Source organism: Poecile atricapillus, chromosome 10 (genome assembly GCF_030490865.1).
Source record: "Poecile atricapillus isolate bPoeAtr1 chromosome 10, bPoeAtr1.hap1, whole genome shotgun sequence".
Classification (NCBI taxonomy): domain Eukaryota; kingdom Metazoa; phylum Chordata; class Aves; order Passeriformes; family Paridae; genus Poecile; species Poecile atricapillus.
This window is the reverse complement of record NC_081258.1, coordinates 19,262,150-19,279,717: the sequence shown is the minus strand read 5'-3', so window position 1 is coordinate 19,279,717 and position 17,568 is coordinate 19,262,150. Positions and strand designations below refer to the sequence as shown.

General features: G+C 56.1%; 2 protein-coding genes and 1 long non-coding RNA gene across 3 annotated transcripts in view; 1 reads left to right on the top strand and 2 right to left on the bottom strand.

Annotated features, from left to right (window-relative positions):
- LOC131582496 (uncharacterized) overlaps positions 1 to 3,952 on the bottom strand; it is a 17,627-nt gene extending 13,675 nt beyond the window's left edge. Inside the window, exon 1 of the mRNA XM_058845767.1 lies at positions 3,370 to 3,952. Within this exon, the coding sequence (XP_058701750.1) occupies positions 3,370 to 3,777 (408 nt within the window). The 5' untranslated portion in view covers positions 3,778 to 3,952. The remainder of the gene's footprint in view (positions 1 to 3,369) is intronic.
- On the bottom strand, positions 8 to 3,363 carry LOC131582497 (uncharacterized). Its single transcript, XR_009278349.1, has 3 exons — positions 3,124 to 3,363; positions 2,695 to 2,784; positions 8 to 2,186 (listed from the first exon to the last, which is right to left on the bottom strand). It is a non-coding gene; the product is annotated as an uncharacterized LOC131582497 (long non-coding RNA).
- Positions 3,953 to 4,434: 482 nt separating the features above from the next.
- Positions 4,435 to 8,714, top strand: FOXF1 (forkhead box F1). Its single transcript, XM_058845766.1, has 2 exons — positions 4,435 to 5,646; positions 7,390 to 8,714. Exons 1-2 carry the CDS (start codon positions 4,587 to 4,589, stop codon positions 7,548 to 7,550), a joined length of 1,221 nt encoding a protein of 406 aa, XP_058701749.1. The 5' UTR covers positions 4,435 to 4,586; the 3' UTR covers positions 7,551 to 8,714.
- Positions 8,715 to 17,568: the final 8,854 nt, after the last annotated feature.

Here is a 17,568-nt window from a genome sequence, read left to right as displayed (position 1 = left end):
TGGGATATCCCTTCCCGGGGGTTCTGTTTGTTTTGGGAGTATCCCCAACCGCGGGCCTCCAGGGAAGAAACCTCGTTCAGGAAAGCCTGAATGTCTCAGGAGCGGATTTACACCTGGATTTACACCTGGATTTACACCTGGATTTACAATTCGAGCTTCTTTTAAGGGCGAATTTGTAATTTGTGGATGTGGGAGCATCACTCGCCGGGTCCCAGCTCTGCTGCGGCTCAACTCCGCTGCTTCTCTGGGTACCCAATTCTTCGGCTCTGAATCCCAGCCAGCCCAAAAGCATCCCCGCGGGAAAGCATTCTAGCTATCCGTCCCTGAGCGGGGATATAAATACCCGCAGATATTTGGAAGATCTCTGTGGGAAGCGATTGTGTCTGAGTGGTAGCGCTCGGAGCTTATTATCGCTGGAACCGATTTGTATTGCAGGGACCGGCTCCTGCCAGAAAACTCCACAGAAAAAAATTCCCGAGCTAAAGGAGGCTGTAAATTCCTGTGCTGCAATATTTCATCGAAGGACGTCATGGAAAATCTGGGCTCGAAGGGCGCGGGGGGGAGACTCGGGACGGGCAGAGGGGGAAAAGGGAGACAAAAAGGGGAGATTAAAATTTTCCTTTTTTTCTTTTTTTTTTCCCTTTTTGACCAAAGCCCCGAACTTCTGCCTGAGGCACGGCGGTGACAGCCAGCCCGCACCTCCCCGCAGCCGCCTCAGACACTCGGGCAGCTCTGCTCAGCTCCCAATTTCGGCTTCTGCTCTCCTAAATTCTTCTCCAGGGCCCGTTGGGCTTTGCCTCCAGGAATGGGAGAGGCCGAGGCTGCGACTGGGAAAGATCCCACGAGTGGGGGGCAAAGCCTTGCCGTGTGATGGACCCGCAAAAAAATTAGTTTGGAGTGTGCGTGCGTCTCCCTAAAAACATCTCTCGGTGCTTCCACCTTCCCCCAGCTCTCCTCTCTCCATCCTCGAGCCCCTCGCTCGAATGCACCCCCTCGCCTTTAAATAAACATTTAGGGATCGATTCGCCGCGGATTTGGGGCCAGCGGCCACGGGGATGGCGGCGACTGGAAAAAAAAAAAAACCCGAGGCAGGCGAGGGGAAAAGGCCGGTGCTGGGGAGCAGGGGGGGTCCCGCGGGGGGTGTTAATGCAAAGCAGGACAGCGGGGAGGGGGACACGGGGCGGTCACTCCCCTCGCCCTGGGTGGTCCGGGCTCGCAGGAACACCCCGGCCCCTCTCGGAGCAGCACCCTCTAACAATAGCACCTATATACATTTCCATCCTCGGGTTACACCCGGCCTGCTCGCAGAGTTGACTTCACTTAAGCAATTAGCTAGTAAAAATACCTTCGGCGCAGGAAAAGGAAGAAAGCTCGGATTTGTCTATTTTTACACAAAACACGGCCCGAGTTTGGGGCAGGGGGAGGGAAGGGGAGCGGGTTTGGGAAGGAGCCGGGTGGGAAGCGCGGCGGGGCCGGGGCCGGTAAAGCGGGCTCAGAACGGGATGGGAGAGGCTGATTGCGCCAGATGATAGTTCAATTTTTGCCATTTTTTCTTTTTCTCCCTGCTTTTCATCTCAGCCCGTCGGGGTCTGGGGGAGGACTCGATTCACCCACCCAAACCACGAGCAAACACCACCAAACACGAGTCCCGTTTCCCCCACACCATCCTCCTCCTCCTCCTCGTACACCAGGCTTTTCCTCCCCAAAACTCTCCTTTCCCCAGCTCGTGGGCTCGGATTAAAACCCTCCAACATTTCTGCTATTCCCACGACGAGGCCTATAGGACCCCGAGAGATATATTCCCATTTTTAACTTTTGCTAGCTGTAATAAATGCATCGGAAACCAAATCTTCCCGCTCCTAACAGATATTGCCAGAGGGGGAAAGGGCACTCGTGAAGGGACTGGTTTTCTTTGAAGGGAAATAGTTTGATTTCCACGGAGAGTTTTGGGGTTTTTTTGACTCTGGGATATTTTATTTCCTTGTGGAAAGGCTGCCGGTGGCGAACGCTTTGAACGTGATTTTTTCACGGGTGCTTTGTGCTGTGTTTAGAGCTCCATCCCCGGGTGTTTTGGGGCCAGATCGGGGAGATTCGGTCGCAGAGTGATGTAAGGCAAAGAAACCCATCCTTTTCGCGAGCCGGGGGAGAACATTCGATGCGCAGCAAAGCTCAGGGTCAGAGATGCGCTGCCACAGCAAAAAATAAAAAGAAATGCAGGGAGAAGCAAAGGGAATATTCTGCACCAGCGCCCTCGGGGATGTAAGCCCCGCGGAAGGTGATTGCTTCCCAAAAAAAGCGATTTTTGGGGTGGTTTCTCCCCTTCTCGAGCAGCCACCGCGCTCCTCGTTCTGCTCCGCGCCGAGGGAGCAGCGGCCGCCGCCTCCCCGGGCAGCCCGAGCTGCTCGTTCTCCTCCTCCTCCGGGGAAAAGCTCCAGAAATATCCGTCCCAACCTCCTCCCACCCCTCCCTGGCTACCTGCCCCCGGCCTGGGGTTTGCCCAGGGCTCTCCCGTGCCTGTCCCGGGCCCGTTTGCACCGGGAACGGGAGGGCCGGTGCTGTCTGCAGGATGACTTTTATTTTTTGAAGCTTTTTTTTTTTTTGTCAAAAGGGCAGAAAAGGAGTGTGTGTGTGGGGGGGGGAGGATAGAAAGAAAGAGAAAAGAAAAGCCTGATGTGAAATCCCTCTTGGTCGTACCACAGATGTGACAGGCGCCCCCGAGGCTGCTCACAACTGCTCGCCAATAACGCGGAGGGAGTTTGGAAACCCGATCGGTGCCTATCTTTCCTTTAAAAGGTATTAAATTATCATTAAAAACTTGAAAAGAGAAGCTGGAAGGCGGGGGGCTTGGGGAGGGGGTGTCCCCTGTCTCTCTTTGCACAGGGATGCACCCACACCCTGCGCCGAGGCCTGCGACCGGCTAAGGGGGGACGGCGTGGAATTTTTTTCCCTTTTTCCTTTCTCTTTCCTTTTCCCCAATGTCGGGAGGGAACAGGCGGCAGCAGCCGGCACACGGGCAGCCCTGAGAGCCCTTTCTTGCCCCGTGCCCACCCGCAATCCGCCCGCCCCGCCCCGCTCCGCGCAGCTTTCCACGCGAGAAGGTGACAACGATTTCAAGGGACTTACCTCGAGTGACAGCTCTGCCGGTGGCACGGTGCTCAAAGAGGTGGCTTTTGGGGGAGAGGGGAGGGAGAAAAGGGGGTCTCTACCCCTCTGGCTTTCTATTCTCCTTCCCTCCCACCGGCCGCGTGTGCCCGTGGCACCGCAGGAGCTGAGCGTCAAACTCCGGGCACGGAGCCGTGGAACTCCAGCCCAGATTTATACACACCCCCCTCAAAAAACCCCCGAACGACCCAAAACAAACCAACCCACCCTCATCCCTAAAGCAGCTTCGGAGCAGGCGAGGAGCCCGAAGCCCGTTCCCGGCCCCGGAGCGGCGGCGGAGGCAGAAAAGGGCATTTCGTGAGGCAGCGGGAGTTTTCGCCGATTTCTTTTTATTAAAGCACCCCAGAGCCCGTGTTTACATTGCGCAGTATAAACATCCTGCCCGGGCCCGCCGAGCTTAAAAAGAGAGCAAGAAGAGGGGGTTCGGAGTGGGTGAAGCTGCGCGCAGCGCGGAGCCGGAGCCGGGCAGCGCCTCCGCCGCCCCACGGCCCGCGGAACCTCCGCGCTGCCCGCCGGGGACCCGCGTGGGGCCCTTCCCGTGCTTTCCAGGCCTGGGAAAGAGGGCAGGGACGGGGGTGGAGGAGCCCCACGGCGCGTCGCGGTCACGCGTGGCATAAACCACACACAAACACAGACAGACACAGGCACAGACACACGCGCGGTGCCCTCCGCGGCGGGCAGGGGCGCGGCGTGCAGCCCCCCCGGGTGGGGCAGGGCGGCGTGGAAAGGGCTCTTTAAAAGCTGCCCAGCAGCGGGGAGCGGCGGCGGAGGGGGCCGGCACGGGGCGGCGGAGGGGCCGCCCGGGAGGGCGGGGGGGAGCGGCTCGGGGCGGGGATCTCCGCTCCGCGCTTACGTCTGTCAAGGAGCGGCAGACGCCGCTGCGAGAGATAAAGTAGAAGGCGAGCGGCGGGGCCGGGGGCAGACTCGACAGGCACCGCGATGGGAAGCAGCTCCCCGCAGCAGCGGCAGCGCCGGCCCAGCTAAAGCCTCCGGAGGGGACGGCGGCGGCCCCGGGAGCCCGGCCCGGCGAGGGGCAGCGGGGCGGGCGCGGGCGGCGGCCCCGGCTCCTCGCTCGCAGCAGCCGAGCTCAGCTCGCTTCCACCCGCCCCCCCATCCCGCCTCCCTGCGGCCCCCCCGACCCTCCGCCTCTCGCTCGCCTTCTGCAGCCGCGCTCGGATTTAGGGATAAAGTGGGAGGAGGAGGCGAAGGGGGGGTGGGGGGTGTCGTCGCTTCCATTTGTTTATCCACGGAGGGGTGAAGTCTCCCGGTGGAAAGGCAGCCCGCCGGGGGGCCGGGAGGACGCCGGAGGGAGGGTGGTGGGTGAGTGGCGGCGAGCCCCCAGCAGCGTGGCCTTTTGGGGGGGCGCTGGGGGGGCGGCGGAGGAGGGCCGGGGCTGGGGCTGGCCGCCGCGGACCTGGCCGTAGATGACTGCAGAAGCGCAGCAGGCTCTGTCCTCTCAGCCCCCTCCTCCTCCGGTGCAGAGCAGCTACGGCCCCATGTCCTCGGTGGCTGAGAAGCAGCCGCAGAGCTCGGCCATGGACGCCGCCTCGGCGGGGACCGGCGGCGCGGCCGGCAGCGCCCCGGGCAGCGGCGGAGCCCCGGGCAGCGCCGGCCCCAAGGCGAAGAAGACGAACGCGGGGATCCGGCGGCCGGAGAAACCGCCTTATTCCTACATCGCCCTCATCGTCATGGCTATCCAGAGCTCTCCCTCCAAACGCCTGACCCTCAGCGAGATCTACCAGTTCTTGCAGAGCCGCTTCCCTTTCTTCCGAGGCTCCTACCAGGGCTGGAAAAACTCGGTGCGCCACAACCTCTCGCTCAACGAGTGCTTCATCAAGCTGCCCAAGGGCTTGGGACGCCCGGGCAAGGGCCACTACTGGACCATCGACCCGGCCAGCGAGTTCATGTTCGAGGAGGGCTCGTTCCGCCGCCGGCCCCGCGGGTTCCGGAGGAAATGCCAGGCGCTGAAGCCCATGTACAGCATGATGAACGGGCTCAGCTTCAACCACCTCCCCGACAGCTACGGCTTCCAGGGCTCGGCCGGCGGGCTCTCCTGCCCCCCCAACAGCCTCTCCCTCGAAGGGGGCTTGGGGATGATGAACGGGCATTTGTCCAGCAACGTGGAGGGGATGGGCCTGCCGGGACACTCCGTGCCCCACCTGCCCGCCAACGGTGGGCACACCTACATGGGCGGCTGCACCGGCTCCTCGGCCGGGGAGTACCCGCACCACGACAGCTCCGTGCCCGCATCCCCGTTGCTCCCCGCCGGCGGCGTGATGGAGCCGCACTCGGTTTACTCCAGCTCGGCCTCGGCGTGGGCGCCCAGCGCCTCGGCGGCCCTCAACACCGGCGCGTCCTACATCAAGCAGCAGCCCCTCTCGCCCTGCAACCCCACGGCCAACCCGCTCTCCTCCAGCCTCTCCACGCATTCCCTCGACCAGCCCTACCTGCACCAGAACAGCCACAACACCGCCGACCTCCAAGGTAAGGCGCGGCCCCGCGTGGGGCGCATCCGCGACCGCGGGGGTCGGCCGGGGGCTGCGGGTCCCGGTGGAACCCCCTGCGGGCCGGGATCCCGCTTCGGGGGCTCTCTTAGTGCTGTTCCCGAGGGGAAGCTGCCTTGCCCTCGCTCCTCGCCTCCTTTCCCGGGGCAGCCGGGCTCCCGTCGGGGCTCTCCCCACTGCGGAGCCGGGAACGGCCGGGCCGGGGCTCGGATCCCCCGGGCCAGGGCTCAGCTCCCCCGGGCCGGGGCTCGGCTCTCCCGGGCCAGGGCTCAGCTCCCCCGGGCCGGGGCTCCGCTCTTCCCGGCGGCTGCTTCACCTCCAGGGCCGCCCCGGGCCTAAAGCCGGTGGGCTGAGGCAGCGGGGAGCTGCGGGAAGGAGAGGCCGGGGATGCACCCTGGGGCTCTCCCATCTCCTTCGGGACTTGGAGAATTCCGCAGAGGAAAAAGTGAGGAATTCCTCATCGGATGGTCCGCCACCCGCACCATCCCTCCCCGTCTCGTCCCGGCCCCTTCCCCGCCATCAGCTGCATTTTCCACACATCTCAGGGCCGTGTTTTCCAGGCCCATCACCTCCCTCCATCTGTCGCTCACGTCCCAGCCGGCGGCCCGGACCCCCCAAATCCTCCCGTACTCCAAAACCCCGGCTCGGTCTCGTTCCTGGAGCTGTCGGGGCTGCATTTGCCCTGGGTCTTGGAATGGGAATGGTGTTTGGCCGGGAAGAGGCCTCGGAAGGGACGAGGCCAGCGCTGGGTTTCGCTTTGCTGCCCGAATTCCCCTCGGGATGCGGTGGCTGTGGGACTCTCGTGGCACGGGGGAGCCACGGGCGGCTGATGGGGCAGATTTGGGGGTCCCTGCCCATCACCCCGGGCCTTCGGGGGAGCGGGATGTGCCTGACGGGAACGGCTGTGGAGTGGACAACAAATGGGTCAAAGACACGAAGCGAAAAGGGGAAAAAGCATCAGGCGGGCCGGGCCGGAGCTGCAGAACCCGGGCAGAGCCGCAGTCCCGGCCGGGCCAGGCAGTGCCCACCGCGGGCACCCCCGGCCCCGGGGCAGTTCCCGGAGCTCAGCGCATCCCGGGCCTCTGGAAAACGGAGCTGGGAATCCGCCCCGAGGAGCCACCGGGCCCATGCGCGGCCTTCACCGAAACGCTCTGATTTTCACCCAAAGGAGCTGCGGGGAGCGCTCCCGGGCAGGGCACCCCATCCCCAGCACAGCAGCCCGAATTCCCGGGGCGCTTTTCCATGCCGAGCTGGCGGAAGGAGCGGTAGGAACATCCCCGCTGCTGGCGGCTCTCGCTCCCGGCCTCGCTCCGGTCCCCACCGCCGCTCCGGGAGCTGCCCCGCTCCGCACCCGGCGCATTTCCCGCACGGGCCGAGGCCATGGGAAAAACAGCCGGGGCGAAAGAAAATAAATCGAAGTGTTGAAAATAAACCCCCAAACCCTAAACCGAAAGCAAATCCCTTCTCCTCGCAGTGCCCTGGGCCGGGCAGGGCAGCGCCGTCCCGGGGCCGCGGGTGTTGCTCCGCCGCACCTGCCCGCACCCGCGGAGCCCCGGGGGTGCCGAAATTCCCCCAAATCCGCGCTCGGACCGGGCCGTGAGGGCCGGTTGGGTTGTTGGGATTTTTTTTTCTACCCCATCCAGAGTTTTTCTCCCTCCTCCTCGCTCACCCTCCCCTCCTAAATCTCTTGGCGCTGCTGACCATCTCTCCCCCCGTCCCGCAGGCATCCCGCGGTATCACTCGCAGTCTCCGAGCATGTGCGACAGAAAGGAATTCGTCTTCTCTTTCAACGCCATGGCCTCCTCCTCCATGCATTCGGCGGGCAGCGGCTCCTATTACCACCAACAAGTGACATACCAGGACATCAAGCCGTGCGTTATGTGAGCCGCGGCGGAAAATCCCCGCTGCTGGGGCCGGCCAGGCCGGAGGCGAGCGCTGAGCATCCCCCAGATGAGATCCCTCAGGACGCTCTGGGTGCCAGGGGGGTGTCCCAGCCCGGCTTTGGGCAGCAGGAACGGACCGGAGCTCCGGGAAGCGGCGGCAGAGCGGAGAGAGGAGCCGGGAATGAGCAGAGCCCCGGGCGGGGGTGCGAGCCCGCAGTGCCCGTGCCTTCTTCTGCTCGGGGAGGAGAAAGCGAAAATGCAGCTCCCCCCGTCCGTCCAGAAAACCCCGACTGCGATTTGGGGTGAGGCTTTGCCAAATGAGGTTTTGATACTTCTTTAAAAACAAAATATGAAATTTCAAACTCGTTTTGGGAGCTGGCGGTGAGCGATGGCAGCGGCTCGGCTGGGAGGAGCAGAGCCGGGTCGGGCTGAGGGGGCTGGAAAAGACCCCGAACTCAAATCCCCTCGGTGCCGTCTCACTTCGAGCCCGGAAAAATACATTTTTAAATTTGGTTTTTTCCTTCCTTTCCTTTTTTTTTTTAAATTTTTATTTTTTTTTTATTTGCCGGCCAACACCCAGCGGGCAAAAAAAAAAAAAAAAATCTCTCAGAGGGATTTTTTGGAATTATTAATTTTGGTTTTTTTTTGCCTGCATAAAGACTGCAGGACCAGACCCTATGCAGAGAGAACAAGGCACTTTGGAAAGAGACAGCCATGCTCATCCTGTTATTTATTCTACATTTCTTTTTGTTGTTGTTGTTGCTAATAATCGAGACACGAATAGTCTCAGTTGATCAGTATTAAATCGGGGAATCTCTGTTGGCAATATTTGCCATATAGATTTGGGTTTTTTTAGTTAACCTTTGTAAATTTGCAAGCGACCGTGGTCTCTGTGTAAAGACAATCCTCCATATGTTTTTATAGAAATATATATATAATGAAGGATTATTCCCCTCCCTTCCCTCTCTATTTTTTTTTTCCACCCTGACGTTGTACAGTTCGGTGACACCTATTTTAATTCTTTCTGCACTGTATAAAATTGTAATTATGTGGATTTGTTGTTTTGGTTTTTTCGCCTTTTTTTTTTTTTTTTTTTTTTTTGTGTACGTTTTGTCCCTAAAGAAAAAAAAAAAAATCCCGAAATAAAACCTGTATGTTATTTGTACATGGGCTTCACGATTGTATGAGCAGCAAATAAACGAGCATGCGGTGTAATTAAGCTTAATTAATGAGGAGTCCGTGGCCTCGGAGGGGCCGCGCAACCCCGGCCCGGCCCTGCAAACCCTCGGGCAATAATTCCCAGACTCAAAATTGACTTTTTAGGCTTTTTTCACCTTCGCGGAGTCCTGGTTGCCAATTTCCCTGCTGGGAAATATTTCGATTTGAGGATATTGAAACGCAGAAGGAGGAAAAACGGCGGTGCTTTATCTTTTTAGCTTTTTATTACTAGGATTATTCCATTTTTTCCTAAGGCGAAAGGCGCGGTTTGACAGCTCTTTGCCTCTCCCTCGAATTCCAGGCGTGAGGCTGCCGGGATGAAGCCCACGGTTCCTTTTTTTCCTCCTCCTCCATAACGGGAATTTTCTGATCCGCGCATCCCTGCGGCACCTTTGGCAGGGAACTTCCAGCTGGCTTTTCCCCGTGTGAAAAAGAAACAAAAATTCATAAAATGGAAGGAAATTAACCCAAATTAACCCAAATTATTAAGAATTAATAAACAGGAATGAAAAAATTATGCAGAGCAACTGCACCATCTCTGTCGTGCGCGGGGCAGTGATAAATCTGCATTTAAATATCGGTATTTTCCTGTGAAATTTGGGGGGATTTGGGCTAATTCAGGATCCCCCAGTGTCCAGGATTTTTTGCTTTAATTCGTGGGCCAATCTGTGTCCATCAACATCCAATATCAATGTCCATAAAAAAGAGATGCAGGCGAATTAATCTGATTACGTGGTTGTGGATTTCTGCCTTTAGAGAGGGAAATTGAATCACTGCACACTAATTAGCCCAGCTCTGTGGAATCAGATTAATTAAAAGCCAAGTGCGCTGTAACAAGAAGGGACAAATTTGTAATATTATTGTATTTAAAACAAGGCTTTATTAGAATTGGGGGAGGCCTTTTCAAAGTGGGGTTTTTTATTGCTGTTTTGTGGGGTTTTTTTGAAGAGCACTGTTGGGTTTTGGTTTTTTTTTTTTTTTTTAAAAATTGTTAATGTTTTGGGTTTTTTTTAAAATCTCTGTTTAGATCTCTTTAAACCATCAGCAATCTACCTGCAGCATTATTTGTTTTCCTTGTTTTTATGCTTTTCTGGGCTGATCTTTCCCACATCCCTGCCCATCCCTGCTGGAGGTGAGCACATTGTCTCCATCCTTTCAGGTACAAGCTGCAAACAGAGGGGTTTTTGCTCCTGAAGCAAATTATCTGTACTAGGTGTGGCTGAGATAATGGTCCAGGGTTAGGAGTTCATCTCCTTGAAATCCCACTGTCCCTCCCCCGGTTTGTTCTCATCCTTTTGGATTGATTTTGGCTCCTCCTTGGCATTTGGTGCCGCTGGAGGCTGGGAAGGGCAGGCAGCACCTTGTGAGGCTCGGGCACAGCTCGCAGGGGTTCCGTATCTGCTCCCCAGCAAAGCCTGATGTGAATCATTCTTCTCCCTCCCGTGGCTTTCCAAACCTGGAAAAACAGAGCCGCTGCATTCCGTGGACGCCACATATTCCTCAAGCCAGTGAGCGCAGTCTAAACAGGAGCTCTCCATCCCGGAGCCCTCCAGCAGCCAGGAGAGGCCGAACTCCCCCGGCTCCTGCCCACAGCTCTCCATCTGCAAAAGCCCAGCAGGATTTTTCCCAGTGTTTTTAGTCCCATGGGCTGGTAAATCCCGAGCTGCTGTCCCAGCTTTGTGCTTTTCCAGGAATGGTTGGGCTCTGTGAGGAGGTGAGGAGGGATAAACTTGCCCAGAAATGCTGTGGGAGCCCTGGGAGAGGGGCGAGGCAGGGCTTGCTCAGAAATGTGGGATTTGCTGCCGGAAAGGCTCAGCTCAGCATCAGCGAGCTGCTCCCTGCTCCTCATCCCTCACATCCCAATCCTTAGGGAATACAACTCATTTTCTTTTGGGGTTTTGGCGTTTCTACTTCAGGAAACAGCTTCTCATCGCCCATGCCCTGCACAGGCCTGGGGATTCTCTACAGGGATGAAATTGCCCAGGAGTTTTTAACGGGGATGAGATTTTGGAGCATGATGAGAGACAGGGCCTGGTGTCTCCAGCCAGGTTGTCCCCATTGGATCAGGGGACATTGGTGTCCCCAGGCCTTGTGCAGGGATTCTGGTGGCAAAGAGCTTCCCCCTGCTCATCCAGGATGTTTCCCTCATCCTCACCAGGCCACCGTGGAGCTGGAGCTGTGCCCTGTGCCCTGAGGGACACTCAGCCCCACGTGGGGACAGAGCTGGAGGGAGCGCGGGACAGTGCAGGAATCCCAAGGAAACCCTGGAAGAGGGGATGTGGGGCTGGGTCCCCTGTGGGGGGGACACATTTTTGGGAGAGTCCCTTGGGATGATCTGCAGCCTTTTTTGGGAAGCAGCATCGGGGTGGGGATGCTGGTGAGGGGTCTCTCAGGGATCCGGGGTGGCTGCAGGATCCTGGGGGTTTGGAGGGTCCGGGGGCACTGGATGATCCCAGAGGATTGGAGCATCCTGTGGGAGAACTGGAGACATCCCAGGGGACTGGCGGCTTTTGGACAATCCTGTGTGGGTTTGAGGGATCCTTGTGGGTTTGGAATCTCAGAGGGATTTGAATGATCCTGGTGGGTCGGGATGATCCTGGAGGATTAGGATGATTCCAGGGATGTTGGATGACCCCAGAGGATTGGGATGATCCTGGAGGATTGGGATGATCCTGAGGATTGGGATGATCCCGTGGGATTGGGATGATCCCGAGGATTGGGATGATCCTGAGGATTGGGATGATCCCGTGGGATTGGGATGATCCCAGAGGATTGGGATGATCCCGAGGATTGGGATGATCCCGTGGGATTGGGATGATCCTGTGGATTGGGATGATCCTGGTGGGATTGGGATGATCCCGGTGGGATTGGGATGATCCCGGTGGGATTGGGATGATCCCGAAGATTGGGATGATCCCGGTGGGATTGGGATGATCCTGAGGATTGGGATGATCCTGTTGGGATTGGGATGATCCCGAGGATTGGGATGATCCTGTGGATTGGGATGATCCCGGTGGGATTGGGATGATCCCGGTGGGATTGGGATGATCCCGGTGGGATTGGGATGATCCCGAAGATTGGGATGATCCCGGTGGGATTGGGATGATCCTGAGGATTGGGATGATCCCATGGGATTGGGATGATCCCGGTGGGATTGGGATGATCCCGGTGGGATTGGGATGATCCCGGTGGGATTGGGATGATCCCAGAGGATTGGGATGATCCCGAGGATTGGGATGATCCCGAGGATTGGGATGATCCCGGTGGGATTGGGATGATCCCGAGGATTGGGATGATCCCGGTGGGATTGGGATGATCCCGAGGATTGGGATGATCCCGGTGGGATTGGGATGATCCCGGTGGGACTGGGATGATCCCGTGGGATTGGGATGATCCCGAGGATTGGGATTATCCCGGTGGGATTGGGATGATCCCGGTGGGATTGGGATGATCCCGAGGATTGGGATGATCCCGTGGGATTGGGATGATCCCGAGGATTGGGATGATCCTGGTGGGATTAGGATGATCCCAGTGGGATTGGGATGATCCGGTGGGATTGGGATGATCTCGGGGATTGGGATGATCCCGGTGGGATTGGGATGATCCCGAGGATTGGGATGATCCCGGGGATTGGGATGATCCCGTGGGATTGGGATGATCCCGAGGATTGGGATGATCCCGTGGGATTGGGATGATCCCAGAGGATTGGGATGATCCCGAGGATTGGGATGATCCCGGTGGGATTGGGATGATCCCGGTGGGATTGGGATGATCCCGTGGATTGGGATGATCCCGGTGGGATTGGGATGATCCCGTGGGATTGGGATGATCCCGGTGGGATTGGGATGATCCCGTGGATTGGGATGATCCCATGGGATTGGGATGATCCCGGTGGGACTGGGATGATCCCGGTGGGATTGGGATGATCCCAGAGGATTGGGATGATCCCGGTGGGATTGGGATGATCCCAGAGGATTGGGATGATCCCGGTGGGATTGGGATTATCCCGGTGGGATTGGGATGATCCCGGTGGGATTGGGATGATCCCGTGGGATTGGGATGGTCCCAGAGGATTGGGATGATCCCGGTGGGATTGGGATGATCCCGATGGGATTGGGATGATCCTGAGGATTGGGATGATCCCGATGGGATTGGGATGATCCCGTGGGATTGGGATGGTCCCAGAGGATTGGGATGATCCCGTGGATTGGGATGATCCCGGTGGGATTGGGATGATCCCGGTGGGACTGGGATGATCCCGGTGGGATTGGGATGATCCCGGGGGTCGGGGTCGGGGGGCGGTGCCGTTCCCTTGCCGGCAGCGCCACCTGGCGGTGCCGAGCAGGGAGCGCCGGCCCGCGGCTTTCCCAAAATTTGGTTTCAAACCCGTCCAGTCAGGGCCGGTTTGGAGCCTTTTCCCCACCAGGTGGATGCTAAAAGCTTGTTTTTCTCCTTTATTAATTATTTTTTAAAAATCTCTTTCAAAATGGAATTATTTTGGGTTTTATTTTCCCCTTCTGGCATCTGTGAGGGGGAACATCCCTTTATCCCATCTTCACACCAGCTCCAACTCCTTCATGGAGCACTTCTGGATCAAACCTTTTCCATGCCCAGTGGGACAGATGGGAATACCTGGAAAAGCATGGAGTAATCCATGGATACAGGCACCTGACACAGGATGTTCTCAGATGGGGTTGATTATCCAGATTTGCAGAAAACCTTGGAGAATCAACTGGTGGGAACGACATCCAGAACATTAAATGGGTATTTGGAATACCAGGGGATGAGTTTGGCACCAGGTTCTTATCAGATATAAAGGCTGAGATCCATAAGAATCAGTGGGTGCCTGATTTCTCCCTCAAAACAAAAAAAAATGGGATCTCAGGGGATCCAAACAACAGCTCTAGTCATTTTTGGAAGGGGATTTTGATTTCTGCAATGCTTTTGGGAGGCCACACCCGAACATCTGTTCCTTTTCCAAGCATAACTCCTGCCTGATGCTCTGCAGGAAAAGGCAGTGCTGGGATGCTCCTGGATTTATCCCTGCCAAGGAATCTTTGCCGCAAGGAGTCATCCTCAGGGATCAAACAGGGGGATGAAAGGAGCCCCCTGAGGAGCAGGAGGTGCCCCCAGTGCCAGCAGCAGCTCTGCAGCTGGAAGCTGGTGTTATTCCTACAAATCCTCAGATTGGCTCCACGAGTGAGGAAAGGCATGGGGCTCCCTTGTTTTCTTAAGTAACTTTCCCTGTCAGAAGCCAGTAAGGAATTAAAACCAGAATATTAATATCAGTGGTTGGACTGGATAATCCCAGGGGGTCTTTTCCAATCGAAATGATCCTGTGAGTTTATAACTGATAAAAGACAACAGAAGGAATAAATCTTATTGAGCTTCTGGCTCAATATCTGAATTCCCATTATCACAGGGTGCCCAGAGAAGCTGTGGCTGTCCCTGGATCCCTGGAAGTGCCCGAGGCCAGGCTGGATGGGGCTTGGAGCAGCCTGGGATAGTGGGAGGTGTCCCTGCCATGGCTGGGGTGGCACGGGATGAGCTTTGAGGTCCCTTCCAACCCAAACAATTCCATGAGAGGTTGCTCTAATTCATCCAACTTCTGATGAACATTCCAACTCCAGTCTTGAACTAAACTTTTGCAGGGGAGCTGCAGATCCTTCGGAAAAATTCGCTGAGGGAGTCACTGTGCCATCAACACGGATTTCCTTTCCTCAGACACTTCTCCAGGTCATCTCAGAGATCCCCAGGATGTCAGGAACGAGCACCAGAGAGCAAATGGCAATGCCAGAGGTGAAACCACCTCAGTTGAATCATGGAAAGGGATGTGGGGACACTGGCAGTGCCACTTGGCTTCAGCAGGGAGAACACGAGCCTGAGCACAGACCTTCCTTTATTTAAAGCAGCAGGACTCCAAACCCCTGGACTGGCGCAGAAAGTGCAGCTCTGTGGCTCAGCTTCAGGCTAATTACTGCAAAAATAAGCAAACACACCTGGGAAAGCAGGATGACATGGCCTGGAAAGTTCTGCAGGGACTTTGGGGTATCAGGAGTTCATTTGGAGCAGAATTTGCTGCAGCAGTTGTGTGGGGGTGAAGAAAAGTCACTGCAGGGCAGCAGCTCCAGGCATTGCCTCCTCCAGAGGGATGGAAATGCCAGAGCCTGAGCAGTGCAGGTGCCTGGAAACACTCGGAAAACACGAGATCCCTCTGGAAAAACACAAGTATGACTCTTGTCTGAACAATTATTCACTCTGAAGTCTGAAGGAGTGGTAGCCATGGATATGTTAATGCTTAGAAATGTGGCAGCTTTCACCACATGAATGTTTCCCTTCTTCCCCTGCCCTTTTTTTGATCCCATCTAACTGCCCTGTGTGTTTGCTTTATTCTTTAAGGAAAGGTAAACCTGGCTTGGCTCCAAGTGTGGGATGGGTGGGTGATAACACATTTGTGCGACATGGAGACCTCTGCAGGTGGCACGTTTGGTGAAAAATTTCTGCTTCATGTCTTGTCTCCCAGAGCAGGAGCTGTTGTTTGTCCCTGGCAGGTGCTGGAAAATTCTGGAGCAGCAGGAGCAGTGGGATTGAAGGCTCCAGGTATCCCCTGGGAGACAAAATCCCCTTTGGGAACATCAGTTCTGTCACACAGAAAAGCCCAACAGGGGCTTGGTTGGGGTTTTTTCAGAGCTTTTGCTGAGTTCTTGGCCTCTCCTCCTGTTGTTTTCCAAAGGGGTGGGACTGGATGATCCAGTCCATCAGGAGCCATCTCTGATTTCCCATCTGTAAAATGTGGATGCTTCTGAGGCAAAATTCTGGGACAAAATTCTCTTTCATGCCCTTGTCTGCCAGAGCAGGAGCTGTGGTTTGTCCCTGGCAGGTGCTGGGTACCTTGATGGAAAATTCTGGAGCAGCAGGAGCAGTGGGATTAAAGGCTCCCAGAGCCACCCTGATGCTCCAGGTATCAAAATGCCCGCTGGGAACATCAGTTCTGTCACACAGAAAAGCCCAACAGGGGCTTGGTTGGGGTTTTTTGAGAGCTTTTGCTGAGTTCTTGGCTTGTCCTCCTGTTGTTTTCCAAAGGGGTGGGAATCACCAGTTGCCTCCAGTCTATCAGGAGCCATCTCTGAGTTCCCATCTGTAAAATGTGGATGTTCCTGGGGCCGCAGCAGAGATGGACCAGAGATAGACCCACATCCTGAACTCATTTCTCCCAGGCACTTCAGTGGGATGCCCAGCCCAGAACAATGGCAGGATACACGACCCTAAACATTTCTGCAGGGCTTTGAAAGATGAAAAGCAGGGACTTTGCTACCTATGTCAGAGGAGGGGCAGGGAAACGTTCCATGATGTTTATAGCAGCCATCACGGACATTACACATGGAAAGATGGGAAATGCTGCCCTTTTCTGGGAGGGAGATAATCTTTAAGAGATGGCAACCAGGAAATCAAAGCATTTGGTACACAACAGCCTCCCAAGCAGGGGGGTTTGCCCGAGGAACGTGGCCACAGCCACAGATGTTTCCTCCAGAGCCAGAAGTGCTGTGAGGGGCTGTTCCTTCAGAGGAACCGGAATGAGAGAAATCCCTGCACACGCTCTTCCTCCCCCTCCTCACCCCTATGCAGAAAAAATCCCAGCCCCAGTGCTGGATTTTTCAATGGAAACATTCCCCCAAAAGCTGTTTGTTTCTCCCTTTGGAGCAGGAGAAGATGATGAAATAAAAAAGCATACACAAAAAAAAAAAAAAAAAAAAGGCATGACTTGAAGAGAGTGTTTAACCATCCCTTTCCTGTTTTTTTTTAAATTGGGATAATGGGATAAAACCTCTGTCCTTCCAGGCTGCATGTTGGGTGGGGATCAGGGAGATGCTGGAGGGCTGGATGTGGACCTGGATGTGAGATCCAGGAAAAAGCCTTGATGGTGAGAGATTTTTTTTTTCTCCCCTTTTTCTTTCCCTGGAAACAAATAGTCTCTGACTCTTGTAACTCAGAGCCTACCCAGCAACCCAGCTTGTTTACTGTTGTCTTTGGTGGCTTGAAGCTGTGTGGCCTTGTCCCTGTTCCAGGAAATGCATGGACACGGCTGGCTGAAGGAAAACCCTCACGCCTGTGCAGTTTTGGGGTGGCACGGAGCCACCTCGCCCTCATTGTTAGCAGATTCCAGCGTTGCCTCACTGCTCTGAGCCACACACCACGCTGGCACTGATGGCCTCCAACAAAAAATCCCCTCCAAAGTCACCCTGTTCTCCATCCTGGAGCTGGTGGAGGCTCCACTCATCCCATGCTGGCTTCCCTCTGCATTTCTTCCACAAGTGAGGGTAGGGAGAAAGGGAGAATGGTCCTGGGGAGGTCACATCCCTCATGGAACACCCTGGCAGTCACTGCTGATCCCAAACCCTCCCGGCTCCAGGGGTTCACTCCAGACCAGCATCTTCCCCCACTGAACCCCCAAAAAGAGGGGAGAGCAGCAACAACAGCTCAACAACAGCATCTCAAATGTTTGGGCCATGAAAGGAGCTGGAAAGAATGTGCCTGACCACATGACAGGCGAGGACATCGGGCTGTGCAGAGAATAGAGAGCCCTCAGTCTGAATTATTGGGAACAAAGTTGGCTCAGGAAAGCGTTTCCCATTGTACTGCTGAGCGTTTCTTCTCATCACACAGCTCTGCTGGGGCTGCTGCTGCACCCAAGGCTGTGCTAAGGATCACTTCACTCCCTATTAAAGGCAGAGTAGAGATCTATCAGCAGCATTTCAAACTTTTCTGCAGCATCCAGGCACTGCTTTGCTACTGTTGATGAT